We start from the raw sequence: 18,550 nt of genomic DNA on the forward strand, positions 1-18,550 counted from the left end.
AACTCAGTGCTTCCTTCTACACTGCTCACAACATTGCCTATTTTGTGTGCCATCCACCGATCTCGATATGTGGTTTTCCTATCTTATCTGTTAATAAATAAGTAAATTATTTAACCATCAACACAGATCCCCATAATTACCTATACTGATACATACCTGCTCATTCCATTTCTCATTCTCTATCTCCTGCCACAAAGACAGTTTTTTCTCGTCAATAGCATGCCTCCAAATTCTCAAACTTCAGCTAACAATCTACTATGAAGGACTTTATTCAAATGCCTGACTGAACTGAATATACATAACATCCAGAGGTATTCCATTGTCTGCAACAAAAATAATTTCCAAAGTTCGGGAGATGAAACATATCCTTTAAAATCTTAGCCTGCTCTTTCTCATCAGTTAAAAATTGACGAGGTGTTCCGTCACTCAAATTACAGACTGCTCATTTTCCAGCAACAGATGGGGAGCTAATTGGTCTATAATTCCCTGTTTTCTTTCTCGCACCTTTCTTAAATAGTGAATTGATAGACAGAATGTTCTAATCTGAAGGAACAGTTCCTGAATAGAGTTCAGTGGAAAATGGTAATGAACGGTTTTTAAAAATGCACATATTTTAATTCAAACATGAAAAGAAGAAAACGTCGGAAACACTCTGCAAGCCAGACAGTGTTTGCAGAGAGAATTTGCAGTGGAAATAGAGATGGTTCATGTTTCTCAGAGTTAAAGGCACCTCGAACCTGAAACATTAACTCTATGTTTCAGGTTCGAGATGCCTTTAACTCTGAGAAACATGAACCATCTCTCTTTCCACTGGACTATCACACAGGAATGCAGGTAGGGAGGGGAAGGAGTGTCCTGCTTGGCCTCTCAACCCAACCATGCCATTCAATGCAACCATTACTGATCTGCCCCAGGCCTCAATTGCACTTCTGTGTCAGTCCCCATTTCCCAATCCATCTAAAATGTAATTATCTACCCTAAATAACAATCTTCTTTGAAATCCTGCCTTAGAGGCCAACTGGCCCTGGAGATTTACTGTATTGCCTTTTGCTGATATTTCCTCTATTATTGCAACTTTGCTGACATTAATTTTGGTAAGCCACCGTACTTGATGCAAGTATTACTCTACTCAAGATATCTGGCACTGCCAATACCAATATAAAGTACTTATTTAACACATCTGAATTTTTATATTTGATGTCCCAGGAATGTTGCTGAAATCCTTACAAACTGTTTTCCTTCCAACTTTTTCTTAAAGGGGGAACTGCAGATGCTGGAAAATCGAAGGTAGACAAAAATGCTGGAGGAACTCAGCGGGTGAGGCAGCATCTATGGAGCGTAGGAAATAGGCAACGTTTCGGGTCGAATCCCTTCTTCAGACCAACTTTATCTTGGTCTTTGTATTTCTTTCAGTTGTGCAAGCATTTCTTTGGTGCTTTTTCCTTTTATGGTTTTATGGTTCTTTGACTGTAGTTGCCAGTGGCTGCATTTCTTGCCCAGGGGATTTAATTGCCTAGAAACTAGAGGATGCCCTTTCTTGATGCACTAAGTGAGTACCCAGTCTGGTGATCTGCAATAACAAAGTTCGGGACCTTCATGTTGCCGTACAGTCTGGACACAGGCCCTTCAGCCCACCAAACCCGTGTCGATCATCAACCACCCCTTTAAATTAATCCTTCAGGAATCTCACTCCATCCTCCTCACATATTTATCAACTCACTTCCCAGATTCTATCACTCACCTACACTCCAGGCGCAATTTGCAGCAGCCTATTAACCCACCTACCCACACGTCTTTAGGATGTAAGAGGAAAACACATCCCCCAGAAGAAGTCTAACTATGGTTACAGAGAAAACATGCACACGCCACATAGACAACACAGGTCAAGATTGAACCCAGATTGCTGGAGCTGTGAGATAATGGCTCCAGCAACTGCCCCAATGTGCTGTCCTGCCTTGGTGAAAAAATCCAGTGAAATAATCTTTGGGGCTATTTGCACCTGTACGTCTACCTGGGTGCTCCTTGCCGACAGTGCACACTGTTGCTGTGATACTTCTGCAATGACCGCTGAGAAGCATGTACACTCTCTATGGTAGCCACAGGGCAGGGGGATAAAAAGCTGCCCCTGAAGATGAGGGGAAATGGGGAGGAGCGGTGCACCTGGGTCCCTGTGCCAGTAACCCGCGAGTTACGATTAGTTACAGGCTCATCAAAGAGCTAGTGATGGGAACCTCCTGTGCTGAGACACACAGTGCAGAGATACCTTGACCATTCACAGTGACGTGCATGGGCCAAAGTGGAGCATATAGAAATGGGTCAGGTAGGCAAATCCCCGAGGAGTGGCAGGTCACGCCTTTATCTGGCAGTTTGCATGGAAATGGCCACAGCTTGCTGGGTAGCATCAGTAGATACCTGTCTGATGCCAGACAAACATCAGACCTACATGCATCACACCTGGAAGTGCCAGAGCCAATCCCCGATGATCTATATTTGACCCTGAGAATGAGATGGTTAGCATAATCCAACCACGTGCAAAGCATTTCTAAATCATGCCATAAACAAATGCACACACTGGCCTAGTTTCTAGGTACTGGACCCTTAGGCAGAGCAGGCCCAATGTCACGATGTCTCCTACTCTTCTTGCCCTACCATATTATCCATTGATCAATTTAGTGAGTTGACTGAGTGATCCCAGAGAAATCCTTAATTAAACCTGGAATGTTAGTAACTGTTCTGCACTTCTTCCTTTTTCACCATTGCACTAGACTTACTTTTCAATAAATGAAATCACACTAACAGGCAGCTAATTAAATCTAATGCTTCAATTGTTACTTATCTTTTTGAATCTGCTTTCTTGATGGATCCAGGTCTTGTGCATTTCCTAACATGAGCAGATCCTCATCTATTTGGAAGTGAAATTCCCCATTAATACTACATTGCCTTCACTGCATGCTTGGCCAATTACTGAATTAATGCAGTCTACCGCTTAGCAATTGCTACCCGAAGGGATTTTGAGAACTAAATGCTTTCTAGGTTCTTAATTCTATTCATACGCCTTCCTTCCTTCCTTCTTATATCCTGGAGTTGTTTTGTCCTTGATCAGGAAGACTACTCCTCCCCCTTCGATATCCTTCCTTATCTCAGATATGGCTACCAAGGCACGCTGGCCAATTTACATATGTACCTGCAGTTGACTACCTCTTCATAGAAATAAAGATAATACAAAAAAAAAAGGGCAGGCCATTTGAGACTATTTTGCCCTTGAATGCAATCATGGCTGATTATCTATTACAATATCACATTCCTGTACTCTCCTTAAACCTGCATTTGGGAATTTATCAATCTGCTTAAATTTATTCAGCAGCTCGGTCTTTATAGCCGTATGTGATTGAGAGTTTCACAGGTTCATCTCTTTCTGAGGTCTCTCATTATGTTCAGTGTTTGTTATTGGTGTTGGTTTATTACTGTCAAGTGTTCCAAGATATATTGAAAAGCTTTGCTTGCGTGTTATCCAGTCAAACCAAGTCATTATATACGCAAGTCCATTAAGGCCTTATGGAAGTAAAACGAACAGTGCAAGGGTAAAATTGCCAGAGCGCAGGATCAGGTGATGCAGTTTAAAACTGTTCTAGTTACAATGAAAATGTTCAAAGTCAGCAGTAGATTTATCCATTATTATAACACATTCCTGTACTCTCCCTAATCTTTTGCATCTGGGAATTTATCAATCTGCTTAACATTATTCAGCAACTCAGCCTCCACAGGCATATGTGGTTGTGAGTTCCATAGGCTCACCTCTTTCTGAGTGAAGAAGTCTCTCCTCATCTCAGTCATAAATCTATACCATGTAACCGGTGACCCCCATCTTCTACTTAGTCCAGCCAGGAAAAAATGTCCTCCCTGCTTAGTCTGTCTAGATCTATCAAAATGCTGTTAGCTCAAGTTGGATCTCCTCAATTACAGCCCCTCTCATTGTTCTAACCAGTGACGTGCCATTTCAACAGGTATATGGGTAAGATGCGTTTAGAGGGATATGGGCCAAATGCACGAAGTGATACCTGTCCAGAATGCCAACTTGGTCGACATGAACAATTTGGGCCGAAGGTCATCTTTCCATGCTATTTAACCCTATGACTCAAGGTTGACCCAACTTTTCCCCATACAACTGCACTGCCATTCCAGGAGTTACCTTAGTCAACCTTCGCATTATTGCACAAGAACACAAGCAAATAGGAGCAGGAGCAGATCTCTCAGCTTCTCTCCGCCATTCAATATGGCTGATCTATGTTGGCCTCAACTCCTCTTGTGTGCCAGTTCCCCATGATCCTCAATTGCTTGAGCTCTTAAACATGTTACCATTTCCACCTTAAACATGCCCAGTGATCTGACCTTTACCACCCTCGAGGGCAGAGAATTCCTGTAATAAATTGCCCTCTTGAGAAGACTCTGCGATGAGAATATTCCTTCTTAAAACTACACAAAATGTTCCAAATGCGTTTCACCAAGATTCTCTATAATTATAGCAAGAAATTCTTGCTCCTACATTCAAATCCTCTTGCTATGGGGACTAACATAGGATTTGTCTTTGTCAATGCTTACTGTTGCTAATACTCCATGCATTTGTATGCAGAGTGTTTACTTTGGCTCTCATTCCAACTAACGTGCCTCCAGCACATATTTATCACCCTTAAGGGCCTGTCCCACCAGCATGCGACTGCATGTGGCGAGCGCGACCAAACGTGGTGGCTTGAGGCGTACGGCCTCGCGTGGCCGGCCCACTTCCAACCGCGGAGCCATCTGGAGCTGGTCCCGACATCATACTCACCTATCAGCTGGGCAGGAGGCGGGCCGACTGAATTTGGACGTCGCACGGCGTCGGGCGGTTATGTCAGCACGCAACGGCACACCGGGCGGTGACGTAATCGCGCAACGCCACGCGATAGGCGTACGCCATCAAGATGCTAAGTATGGCGTCAAGACGCTACATACGGCACCGAGACGCTGCGTACGCCTGTTGAGGCGCTGCGTACGGCCTCAATGCGGTTGCGGGCCGACAGGCCGTTGCCGCGCGTGATTTTTGGACAGTGTCAGTTTTTCGGAGCCCCGTGCGATGTCCGGACCAGCCCTGCACAACTCCATACGGCTCCAGCGATCGAAGTGGGACCGGCCCCGCGAGGTCGTATGGCTCAAGCGTGCTGGTGGGACAGGCCTTTTACTCTACTCACAAAACCTTTTCTAATCCAGTCTTTGCATTCTTTGTATAACCCCCCTTCCCCTCCCCTCCCCCCCATTCCTCCAATCCTATTCTTCGCCCGTTTACTGCACTAAAATGGTCCCACAGGCCACTTCTAGCAGTTTGGTTTAGGCTATCTGAGGAGGAAGGGCAACACAACATAGCACAAGGCCTCCCTCACTGAACCATTGAAGGGGGCAATTTATCTTGCTGGTGATATTCCATCAATAACTTCATGACATCTATTGTATTACAGGAAATAGAAAGTTATTATCTTTTCAAAACTATTCACTAAACCATTTATTCAAAGTCCACAGGGACCTGAGCAATCATACAGAGATGGAAAATAGACACACTTATTTTGGATTGCATCATTAATATTCGTATGCATTGTTAAATTTAAAACACTCTTTACATATTGATGCCTTTACAAGATAAACAATTTGAAGCCTTATTCTATAAAGGTCAATTGGAGAAACTTAAATCTTAAGTTGGTTGGCAGACAGGAAACAAAGAGTATGAATAAACGGGTCCCTGTCAGAATGGCAGGCAGTGGCGAGTGGAGTGCCGCGAGACTCGGTGCTAGGGCCACAACTATTTACAATATATATTAATGATTTAGATGATGGAATTAAAATTAACACAAGCAAATTTGCAGATGACACAAGGCTGGGTGGCAGTTTGAACTGCGAAGAGGATGCTAGGAGGTTGCCGGGTGACTAGGGACAGGTTGGCCTTCACAACAAGAGGACTTGAGTATAGGAGTAAAGATGTTCTTCTGCAGTTGTATTGGGCTCTGGTGAGACCACATCTGGAGTATTGTGTGCAGTTTTGGTCTCCTAATTTGAGGAAGGACATCCTTGCTATTGAGGCAGTGCAGCGTAGGTTCATGAGGTTAATCCCCGGGATAGCGAGACTGTCATACAAGGAAAGATTGGAAAGACTGGGCTTGTATTCACTGGCATTTAGAAGGATGAGAGGATATCTTATAGAAACATATAAACTTATAAAAGGACTGGACAAGCTAGATGCAGGAAAAATGTACTCAATGTTGGGGGAATCCAGAACCAGGGGCCACAATCTAAGAATAAAGGGAAGCCATTTAAAACGGAGATGAGTAAAAACTTTTTCACCCAGAGAGTTGTGAATTTGTGGAATTCTCTGCCGCAGTAGGCAGTAGAGGCCAATTCACTGGATTAATTTAAAAGAGTTAGATTGAGCACTAGGGGCTAACGGAATCATGGGATATGGGGAGAAGGCAGGCACGGTTACTGATTGTGGGTGATCAGCCATGATCATAATGGCCAAATGGCCTCCTCCTGCACCTGTTTTCTATGTTTCTAATATCATCTCCAGTCTCAGGAGAGAGAAAAATATCAAAGCACTGTTTAGATTGCACAGATTACTGTAAGCAGTTCAGGTCACTACACTGCAGACCATAGGAAGAGCATGATTGTGTTGAAGATAGTGCAGATGAGATTTGTCAGGATGTTGCCTGGTTTGGAAGATTTTAGTTAAGCGGAGAGATTGGATTAGCTGGGCTTGTTTTCCCAGGAGCAAAGGAGACTGAAGGAAAGTCAGATATAAATATATAGGATAATAAAAGGCATAGATCATAAATATTCTATGTAACAATTGGATAGAATATTTTTCCTTTGACAAAAAAACGTGTATCAAAAAGAAGGGGGCATCGGTTTAACGGAAGGAGTTTTAAAGGGGATCTGAGGGATAAGCATTTATTTACACACAAAGTGGTTGATATCTGGAAAGCACAGCCAGAGGAAATGTTAGAATTAGATACATAGAAACATGGAAAATAGGTGTAGGAGTAGGACATTTGGCCCTTCGAGCTAACACCACCATGCAATATTATCATGGCTGATCATCCAAAATCAGTACCTGGTTCCTGCTGCCTCCCCATATCCACTGATTCTGTTAGCCCTAAGAGCTATATCTATAAATTCAGCCTCAGATACAATTACTATGTTAAAGAGGCACTTAAGACAGATGCGTAAATAGCAAATGCATAAAGGATACGGACCTAATGTGGGAAAATGAGATTTGTGTTGATTGGCAAAAGGTCAGCCTGGACATGGTGGGCCGAAGGGACAGTTTCTGTGCAGTAAAATTATACGTCTCTAAGTGGCATTTACTTAAATTGAGACGTGAACCAATTTCAAATGAGTGGTTCTGTCACTGTAAAGGGCTGGGGAGTGGTGAGGTGCTGGTTTATTTCTGGCAGTGCCACTTTATTTCATTGCTGCAGGACGAGTAACCAGGCCACTCGCTGCCACTCTTGCATATTTGATCGGGAACCACAGGGAGCAAAGAGAATTCCACACCGGAATTATTTCAGCGCAGTCCCATCATGTAGTTGGAGGTCAGGTGAAGGGAGGGAACCTTGCCATTCTTCACCAGTGTGAAGCATGAGAATGCAGACATATTGACCGCAGAGGTTGAATCTTTAGCAAAAATCGAAGTGGTGGGGGATCTCAGGCAACATAAGTTCATAAGTCACAGGAGGCCATTTGCCCCATCGAGTACTCCGCCATTCAATCATGGCATCTATCTTTCCCGTTCAACCCCATTCTCCTGCCTTCTCCCCATAACCCTTGACACCATTACCAATCAAGAATCTGCCAATCACCACCTTAAAAATACCCAATGACTTAGCAATGAATTTCACAGGTTCACCACCACTAACATCTGTGGACAGGCTCATGACCGATGAATGAATGCTCATCTCCTACTCTTTCCAACCCCGAGTCTCCCATTTCCCTTTAATCCCCCCCTTTCCCCTCCTCTTGTCCACTTCTGCCCATATCTCTCCCCCCTGGCTTACCATTTCCCTCCTGCATGTCTTGCTTAAGTGACAACATTTCGTCTCTTTTTCATCCCCAGTCTTTGTCACTTACTCCATCCATCTACCAAGCAAAACCCACCTATCTTTTGCCAGGGTCTGCCCGACCCCCACCTCTCTTAGAGCTTTGCGCCCCACTCCATCAGTCTGAAGGAAGTTCCCAACCTGAAACATCTTCTGTCCATTACCCTCCATAGATGCAACACTGAGCTCCTCCAGCACTTTGTTTTTTTGCTCGGCAGATTTATTCCTGGTTTTATCGTGCATAAAGCTTAAATTTCCATGGAGATTTTGTGAAATTCATCGAAATGTAACAGTCGAGAAATTCAATTGCAAGGCACTGCTTATTTTAGCTGTACAATTGGAAATCAATTTCGAGAATGAAGTGCATCTCTCCATAAATCTGACAGGGCACGAGCTATCCCTGTGCGATTAATGTGATTCTGCTTCAGGGTTTCTTGAAATGATGTCACTCTCTGCTCAATATTCCTTCTGTAGCACCGTCGGGAACCTGGACTGAGCTGACCTGGCAGTGACCCTTGCTGGTCTTCCCAGCATAGCTTGCTATAGGAAGCTTCACCTACCTTGTGTTCTCCTGGCTTTCTCCTGCCCTACACCAACACATCCCCTCCCCTCCCCACCACTGCCCCGCAATGCCTCCATTGAGACCCCACCCCCTCCAGGTTCCAACCCTCTTGACATAATAGAAAACATTGGAAAAACCCGGTTGGTCAGGCAACCTCTGTGGCACAGATGAAATTTCAGGTTGAAGACAAGGGGAGTCAAAGATGGAAACAATTGTTGACCCACTCTGCAACTCCCCTGTAGTACACAAAAAGTAGCAAGATTTAGGACGATGAGTTGATTGTCGGCTCTTGCTGTGAGGGGAATGCAATATAATGGTACGTTTTGCTGTAATGGTACAGGATGTTACTGAAATCACACCAAGAGGACTCAACAATTTCATTATTTCTTAATTAAGGAGCTACATACTCACACTGAAGCCCGTTTTAACCTGAAACACGCTGTTCCTCTTTCCACACGTGCTGCCTGACCCGCTGAGTGTTTATGGCATTTGCTGTTTTATTTTCAGGTTTCGAGCATCTGCAGATTTTTTGGTTCCTAATCCTCTGATCATTCCATTCAAACAGCCTTTCCATCTCTTGCTCCACCCAATGACTCCCTTCACCAATTCTATCCTTTACATACCTTCACCGTGGATCGAAGGGACTGTTTTCTTGGTCTGTGGCTCCTGCTACATTGACATAGGATGTTAGTGAGACCAACATTTGGAGCAGTGAACACAGTTTAGCTCTACTTAATTGAGGAAGTGGACAAGACAAGGCTCACAGGATTGATTGCTGGGATGAAGGGATTGTCTTATGAGGAATAATTGAGCAGGTTGGCCCTACACTCATTGGAGTTTGGAAGGATTGAAGGTGATTCAATTGAAATGGATCTGATCCTAAAGGCTGATATTGAGATCCTATTGAGAGGATCATATAAGGGTGTACGGCTTCAGATTAAAGGAGTCACCCATTTAAAATGGAGATGAAAAGGAATCTTTCCTTTCAGGGAGCTGTGAATCTTTGTGATTCTTTACACCAGAGAGCTGAGGGGATGACATATTCAAGGTGATAGATTCATGATCGATAGGGGTATCTGGAGAACGGGCAGGAAAGTGGGACTGAGGCCAAGATCAGATATTGAATGGCGGGCAAGGCATACGTTGTGGCGAGTCTCCGAGAAGTTCCAGGCTCACATCATTGAGGGTTTCCTCATTTTGTAAAATCTTACATTCAAGCTATTCTAGGAACCTGTTGCGAACATCAGGGCAGGTGCAACGTGATGCAAAATATGGCTTCCCCTATATTGTTCCATTAAGCACTCGGCATAAACACAAAATGAGTTTGATGTGCAATAAAGCTTCCTCTACGCAACTCCATTCAAAACCTCCAGGACACGTGGAGTACAGGTCAAATACAGGGAAAGCCCCCTCTACACTCTTCCATCATACACTTCAGGATAGATGAAGAAGGTTTAGATACAGAGTAAATGTTCACTTACTTGCCTAAGACACAGCTTTGTAAGAGAGCTTCCTCTTGCACCACTGCACTGCTCTTATTTCCCCACCAGCTGCCTCTGATGCCAATTAGTACTGAGTGAGTGGTGAGTTTGTTGTGTTGGTCTATATCCAGCTGACAACAGGCTCACTTTCCCATCACTCACATGGCCACCCAACTGTGAAGACTCCCCTATCACTCTATCCATCAGATTTAAAGCAGGGTCATAGGACAGTGAGATAAATCGCAGATCCACCCGGGTTCGTGAGGACCTGTGACTTAACACTGCCAACACTAGGACAGAGTAATAACACCATGCAGTATATCACCCCTGAAAAACACTCCCCCCACCCCTGCTGAGGTCATGCCAGACTTTAGCAATTAATCCACAATCAGCCTCTGGGACATCAACTGTCAAAGACCACGGCAAGTGACTATCCTGAGGCGACAGAACTCCTTGCTGGTGTTCCAAAGTCTCCAGTGTCTCATCAGGTGCGTAGATTTGCCACTAGCAGGACCATTCAGGCACTCACAACCATTTTAAGGAGAGGGCGGCTGCATTTATATAGCAGCCTTAAATTCTGCAGTATTTCGCAGGCAATCGTGTGCATTCAACATCCATAACGCACAAATTGGCTGTGACATGGTAAGATCCCACAGAGCAGAAATGAGGTCAATGTCTGGAAAACCATGGGCATAAAATGTTAGACAAACGCAGCTCAGGGGCTCAAATGATTGTCCCTCTCTCTCTCTCCCTCAAAACAGCACCATTGGGATCATTAGCATCAGAGGTTCCCCCAAATTCAATACAATTGCCCCATGGCGATTAGTGGCAGAGATCGTGCCGTAAAGTTGTGGGTATTTATCCTAACCTGGGTGAGGTTAGAAGATAGAGGCTTGCGGAGGTGGGTAGGATTGAGGGGGCAATGGTTGTGTCAGAAAGAGGGCAGCAATTTAGGAGAGAGGGGCGTCTGCCAGGGGTAGCACATTAGGTGGAGAGAGATTGTGGGGGGGGGGGGGGGGTGGGTGGAGGTGGGAAAAGGAGGCAATAATTGACTCGGAAGGGTTAAAATGTAAAATAAGTACTAGTACTGTCACCCAGAGAGCAGTGAAATTGGAAAAGGGTCTATGTTCAGTTTAGTTTTAGTTTCGAGATACAGCGTGAAACAGGTCCTTCGGTCCACCGAGTCCGCGCTGACCAGCGATTCCCGCACTCTGACGCTATTCTACACACACTAGGGACAATTTACATTTATACCAAGCCAATTAACACACAAACCTACACGTCTTGGGAGTGTGGGAGGAAACCAATAATCCTGGAGAAAACCCACGCGGTCACAGGTAGAACGTGCAAACTCTGTACAGACAAGCGCCTGTAGTCTGGATCAAAGCCGAGGCTCTGGCGCTACAAGGCAGCAACTCTACTGTTGCACCACCATGCCGCACATTGGTGTTATGGTGTTTACACCTGAGAGAAGCCTGGTTTTGACCCATTCCTTCTATCCAGAGATGCTGCCTGTTACTCACTTGAACTTGAACTTGAGTTACTCCAGCATTTTGTATCTATGTTCTGGTTTTTGACTCCTCATTCCAATGTTGGCAACTCAGACAGCTGTCCACCTCCACTGGGAGGACTTACGGGCATCTTGTGCTGGTTTCAGAGTAGCACGGGGCCCACCTGATTGACAATCTAAGCTACTGCGGGTGAGGCAGTAGCAGGGGGTGCCGAGGAAGCTGCTGGCAGCCACTGACGTAAACAGCACTTTGCGATTGATATCTCGGCAAGGCAACCCCTGCCTTGCCATGAGAGTGCTGAACCAAGGCCGTCCCAGTTGCCAGCATCAGTGCTGAAGCAACAACTAAGTGAAATTTGTCTTTCACCGTGCCACTGGAAGCTCCCAGCTGTAGTCGGTGGCTTAATGTTCTTGTCCATGTACAGTGATGCTGATTGCACCATCGATCTCTGGTCAGGGAACACAGGCAGGAAACTTCAAGTTGTACACTAACCCCCCATCCCCCCCCCCCCCCCCTCCCCCACCACTCCTCAAATAGCATGTAGACCAGCTTTAGGAAAATAACGAACCTGAACCCTGCTGCTCACAAGGTCTGTTTCTATTGTGTGTCGGGTGTATCCGGAGTATGGTTATTCATCTAGAAGAAAGAAAAGACGAGGGGAGGATTGGGGGAGAAAGAGCACAGTTAATGCACAGGAAGTCTCTGCAAGGACACATGCACTTGGAGCCCAAATCTGGAGCTTTGCCTCAAACCACACAACGCTGATGTGAGAGGGGTAGTGACTCAGAGGTGAAATATAGTACTACTCTTTACTTACCACTTATAAGGCCATCCTGCCCATCAAGTCTTTGCTGGCTCTGAGCGCATTCCCATCAATCCAATTATTTATTTCCCTGTACCTCATTCTCTCCCCAATTATCCTGTCACCCACTCACACCGTGGGCCAATTTACTCCGGTCAATTCACCTTCTAGCTGGCACGTCTTTGGGACATGGGAGGAAGGCAGACAAACCTGGGGGGGAGGCCCATGCGGTCACAGGGAGAACGTGGGAGAACTTGGCCAGAAGAAGCCAATGAGCAATTCTCTCTGATTTGCTCAGTAATACCCAGGGGATCTGCCAGGTGGCTCTGTCTTCAGCTTCTTTCTTCTCGACCGCCCCTTGCCACCCTGCCCTGCTGAGTGGTCAAGAAGCTGAGGGCCTGCAGAGTGCAGGCTTTGGAGAGGTAATGACACCTGCAGAACGTACCAGTGCCTGCAGGGAAGAAGTCAACTAAACCAGCAGTCGCACGTGAAGCACTTGCTAAATATAACACTTAAACATCGACTAAAGAAATAAAACAGCAATTAGAATGAGTCTCACTCAGGGGAAACGAGATATTTAATTTTTAGCTCATGCAATATTTTATGTCCCCTACTTCTCATCATCCACGAAAAACAATTTCCTCTTCAAATTGCTCTAATGATGAAAGCTCAGCTTAATAGCCCAGGGCTGCGAGAGACAACTGTCTATGCGCAAGAGAGCTTATGGCCTAACATTTAAATCGCTGGAGAACCATCACAGGCGGAGATGGGCCCACTATTAAATACCTTTTAAACGTGGCTGATATGCAGTGCTCATACTGATTCACAGTGCTCAACATGTAAGTCATTTACCACTGGTCTTGCAGGATTTAAATTAGCCCAACAGTGGGAGGATGCCATCCACCCCTCACACAGCACTCTCCCGTCTAGCACTTATCTCTGCTCCCCTGTAAGAGCGACAGAGAATGCACGGACACTCCAAAGACCGAGGGGGCTTCAATAATGGTTCTGTGATGGGCAAATTGATGCAAGCAGTTGGTAACATAGTGCGCACAGCGCTTGCCCCAAGTTGATGCTGACTCTTGCTAACTATAGCAAGGTTCTCCCCTGACTGGCCTTGATATTGACGGGGGTGGATGTAACAATTTACAAGGCCTAACCTTAATTGATAAATAATATGCAGAAGGCGTGACTCACAGGAATTGAAGAAGGAATTTATACCGCACGTTCTTGTGTGCGTTGGAATCGCATATAGTCGCTGTGAAAATGCAGGAAGTGCAGCAGTCAATCCGAATACAAGTATGGGCGCTCCACAGGACCTGAACACTCAAGTCACAGTTTAAGAATGGGTAAGGCCATTTAGGACTGAGATGAGGAAAAACTTTTTCACCCAGAGAGTTATGAATCTGTGGAATTCTCTGCCACAGAAGGCAGTGGAGGCCAATTCACTGGATGTTTTCAAGAGAGAGTTAGAATTAGTTCTTAGGGCTAAAGGAATCAAGGGATAATGGGAAAAAGCAGGAACGAGGTACTGATTTTCGATGATCAGCCACATTCATGTTGAATGGCGGTGCTGGCTCGAAGGGCTGAATGGCCTCTTCCTGCACCCATCTTTCTATGTTTCTAAGTCTCTGATTCAGTGACAAGGCTGACACATTACGTTCCCGATGTTGGGGAATTCCAGAACAAGGGGTCACAGTTTAAGAATAAGGGGGAAGTCTTTTAGGACCGAGATGAGGAAAACATTTTTTCACACAGAGAGTAGTGAATCTGTGGAATTCTCTGCCACAGAAGGTAGTTGAGGCCAGTTCATTGGCTATATTTAAGAGGGAGTTAGATGTGGCCCTTGTGGCTAAAGGGATCAGGGGGTATGGAGAGAAGGCAGGTACAGGATATTGAGTTGGATGATCAGTCATGATCATATTGAATGGTGGTGCAAGCTCGAAGGGCCGAATGGCCTACTCCTGCACCTATTTTCTATGTTTCTATTTTCAGTCAGTGGGAAGGATTGTTGGTGGGAATGCAAAGGATGGCTGATTGTTGGTACCCACTTGAAGGCAACTCTGAAAGCTTAATGCCTCTGAATGCTTGGAGCGAGGGGCTGCAAAGACGGGAGATGGGGGGGGGGGGGGGGGGGGGTCAGTTATTAAAAATCAAAAACTACCTTGACTGGAAATATGAAACAAAAACAGAAAATGCTGGAAATGGTAGTGCCAGTGTAAAGAGAAACAATTTACTTTTCAAGTTGAAGATTCATGGTTGGAAGAGTTTCACCAAGCCGAAATTCGACCTTTATTTCTCCTTCCACAAGTGCCACCTGACGTGAAGAGCATTTCCAGCCTTTTCTGCTTTTATTGGGGACGAGGGCAACTTGCTATAATTGTGAACAAATGCGTTCAGCCTCACAGGCATCCGATGGCCAATTTCACCCTCCGCTATAATGGCCAGGAACAGCGGGAGCCGAGAGCTTGCCAGAACAGCTGTCTGCGACATGATGTAAGGCAAAACCCACGCAATAGCTTCTTACAGGAACTGTTCCAAATTTACACGATTCTATAGTGTTGGTCAGCGTAACCCTCCCAGCTCCTCATATCTGGGCGTCTAGCTTCTGCACGCAGCAGCTTCCACCAACTGAACTGATTGTGTGTGACCCACAATGGGATATTGAACACTCCATTGCAACTGATTGCATCTAATAATGCAGGGAAACTGTGTGTGCATGTTCTGCACGGATGTGAGCAATAGAAAGATTAAGCTTGTTAGCAAATGAACCTGGAGCATCAGCTTCGGGTTAGACAGCCTAATGTTTGGAAATGATAGAGAATTTGATCACCAAATGTTCCTGAGTCTGAAGGAACTTTGATAAAGAAACAAACATTTGAAGACATTTGTTTTCCACTCCATTTTTCCTTCTCGATTTCTTTTGTCATAAGAGCATTGGTTATTGAGCTTCTCTTAGTATTTGAAATATATGAATTTGCAGTCAATCCTGCAGTTCCTCCCTATACAGTCCACCCCCCTGCTCTCCATTCTCTATATAGTCCACTCTCCACCCTTCAATACTGTCTCCTCGCTCTCCAGTCTCTGTACAATCCACTCTCCACTCCATGCAGGTACAGCAGGCAGTGAAGAAAGCTCATGGCATGTTGGCCTTCATAACAAGAGGAGTTGAGCAAAGGAGCAAAGTCGTATAGGGCCCTAGTGAGACCACACCTGGAGTATTGTGTGCAGTTGTGGTCTCCAAATTTGAGGAAGGACATTCTTGCTATTGAGGGAGTGCAGCGTAGGTTCACGAGGTTAATTCCCGGGATGGCAGGACTGCCATATGTTGAAAGAATAGAGCTACTGGGCTTGTATACACTGGAATTTAGAAGGATGAGAGGAGATCTTATTGAAAAAGATAAGATTATTAAGGGATTGGACACGCTAGAGGAAGGAAACATGTTTCCAATATTGAGGGAAGTCCAGAACCAGGGGCCACAGTTTAAGAATAAGGGGCAGGCCATTTAGAACGGAGATGGGGAAAAACGTTTTCACCCAGAGAGTTGTGAATTTGTAGAATTCTCTGCCTCAGAAGGCAGTGGAGGCTAATTCTCTGGGTGCTTTCAAGAGTTAGATAGAGCTCTTAAAGATAGCGGAGTCAGGGATATGGGGAGAAGGCAGGAACGGGGTACTGATTGTGGATGATCAACCATGATCACAGTGAATGGCGGTGCTGGCTCAAAGGGCCGAATGACCTACCTTGCAGCTATTGTCTATTGCTACTCTTCAACACAGTTCCCTGCTGCTCTCCATTCTCTCTGCAGTCCACCCTCTTTGCAATCCTCTTCTCTCCCCACTTCTAACACAGTCCATTCTCCACCCATCTATGGAGTTCTTTTCTCTGTTTTCAGAGAGGTAATTTTTGGCAACAGTCGATTCCTTCACCACCAGTGCACGAAGGCAGCAGGGTGTACCATCTGCAACACGAGCACCTTCCTCACACGTCAGATTCCAGCACTTTCAGCCTTTGTGTTCTTGCTTATCATCCTTTTAGCTCCACCTTCACTCTTACCTGGTTCTCTCTGTCATCCACCTGCCTCTGTCTACGAGCTCCAGTCCCATCTCCAGTTGGCCTCATTTACCTGTCATCCCTCACCCCTCCACGGTTTACTATCATCTGCTGGTCCCCGTCTCAACCTTCCCTCTCACCTCTTTAAATTGGCTCCCTTCCCTCCTCTCTCAGTCCCGATTCAGCGTTTCAATCGAAATGTTGACTATTCCTTACACCCACCCTTTCTACAGAAGCTGCTTGACCCATTGAGTTGCTCTAGCAGATTGCTTGTCGCTCCCTATGGCAGCACCTACATACTCTTCTGTCAACAAAGTGAACTCAATCAGCCCATTGCAATGGCACCTCCCAAACTGGAGACCCTTCCCACCAAGGATAATGGGAGTTGCAAGGGACCACCACCACCTGCTGGTTCCCCTCCAAATCACACAGCATCCTGTCTGCAAAATGTAATGCCAGTCATTCACTGCCTTGGTCAAATTCCTATAACTCCTCCCCTTAGGCATCGTGAGAGCACCTTCATCAGAGGGACTGTGGCTGTTCAAGAGGGCAACTCACCACCCATCTGTTTAAGGCAATTACAGAAGAGTAATAGATGTTGGCCTTGTTACTGACATTCAGACACTGAGAATGAATAAATAAAACAGAATAGTAACTATACAGTGACAGGATGAGTGCCAGTATCCCTTCACCACACTGGTACCACCTCAGGCTACACTTACCAGCTCATCTGTGCCTTCCTCGTCAAAATCATCCTCCACTCCTTCGCCCTCCTCAAGGATCTCATCTTCCAGCTCTCCTCCATCCACCGTGTCCCCCTCTGTCTGCTCATCCGCTGTGGCATCGTCCGCATTGTCAGCCATCTCTTCACCCGAGTTGTGCTTTGGTGTCGCGGTGATGTCTGCCTTTGGCTCTGCAAAATGACGGGCATTACAGTTTTATTTCCAGTCCCTGGTCGACAGAGAAGGGCCCACAGGCCCGTCGGTGAGCCTGAGGTGAACGTCAACACCACACCATGACTCCATTCTCAAACCTCCAGCTATGCTGGTATCAGGCAACATGAGAACAGTTTTCCATTCATCTCTCACTAACCTACAAAGTTAGGGCAATTTACAGTGACCAACTGCCTACCAATCCTTATGTCTTTGGGATGTGGGCGGAAACCAGAGCACCCAAGCCCACACATGCAGAATGATCTTGATATGATGAATGAACAGCAATGCATTGATGTGAATTCAGTCGCTTGGTATTAGAAGGAACATCACCTCATTACTGAAAAGGGGGTTGAAGACACACGAGGCGTGGATCGTAGTGAAGGAGCGTTGGTTAATTGTTTTTTTTTTGTTGGTATATTTGGGTATGAGGTGAAGGAGATGATAAACTGTGGGTAAAAAACAGTCCTGTATATCGGCGAGACTGGCGAGATCGGCCATCGTTCGCAGAACACCTCCGCTCACTCCGCCTAAACCTATCTAATCTCCCAGTTGCTGCACACTTTAACTCCCCCTCCCATTCCCACATTGATCTTTCTGTCCTGGGCCTCCTCCATTGTCAGAGTGAGGCACAGCGCAAATTGGAGGAACAGCATGTCATCTTTCTCTTGGGCTGCTTACACCCCAGCGGTATGAACATTGGCCTCTCTAACTTCAAGTAACTCTTGCTTTCCCTCTCTGTGCATCCCTCCCCCTTCCCAGTTCTCCGACTAGTCATACTGTCTCCGACTGTATTATCTCTGTTTGCTTTGTTGTTACCTTCTCCCAGCTAACAATGATCTATTCTACATTTTCCTTGATCTCCATTCCCTTTGCCCTGTTTTCACACCTTCACGCGTCCTTATCTATCTATCTGGGGTGGAAGATTGCAACCTTCACGTGGTCCGCCCTGTTTCGACGAACGAAATCAACCCAGCGTGCACAATCAAATAAGATCAAATAGAACAAGTTGTCCTACAACTTTAGGCTGTGCACGCCATACGCAAGAAGATCTATCTATCTCCCTCCCCCCTGACGTCAGTCTGGAGAAGGGT

General features: G+C 45.7%; 1 protein-coding gene across 5 annotated transcripts in view; it reads right to left on the reverse strand.

Moving 5' to 3' along the window:
- LOC116982681 (RNA-binding Raly-like protein) overlaps positions 1-18,550 on the reverse strand; it is a 730,325-nt gene that overhangs the window by 7,214 nt on the left and 704,561 nt on the right. For 4 of the 5 annotated variants that reach the window (XM_033036031.1, XM_033036034.1, XM_033036032.1 and 1 more), the window contains 2 exons: positions 17,247-17,437; positions 12,240-12,307 (listed from right to left, as the gene is read on the reverse strand). In XM_033036031.1, the coding sequence (XP_032891922.1) occupies positions 12,269-12,307; positions 17,247-17,437 (230 nt within the window). In that variant the 3' untranslated portion in view covers positions 12,240-12,268. The remainder of the gene's footprint in view (positions 1-12,239; positions 12,308-17,246; positions 17,438-18,550) is intronic. The other variant, XM_033036033.1, reaches the window with a different exon arrangement.

Source organism: Amblyraja radiata, chromosome 17 (assembly GCF_010909765.2).
Source record: "Amblyraja radiata isolate CabotCenter1 chromosome 17, sAmbRad1.1.pri, whole genome shotgun sequence".
Lineage (NCBI taxonomy): Eukaryota > Metazoa > Chordata > Chondrichthyes > Rajiformes > Rajidae > Amblyraja > Amblyraja radiata.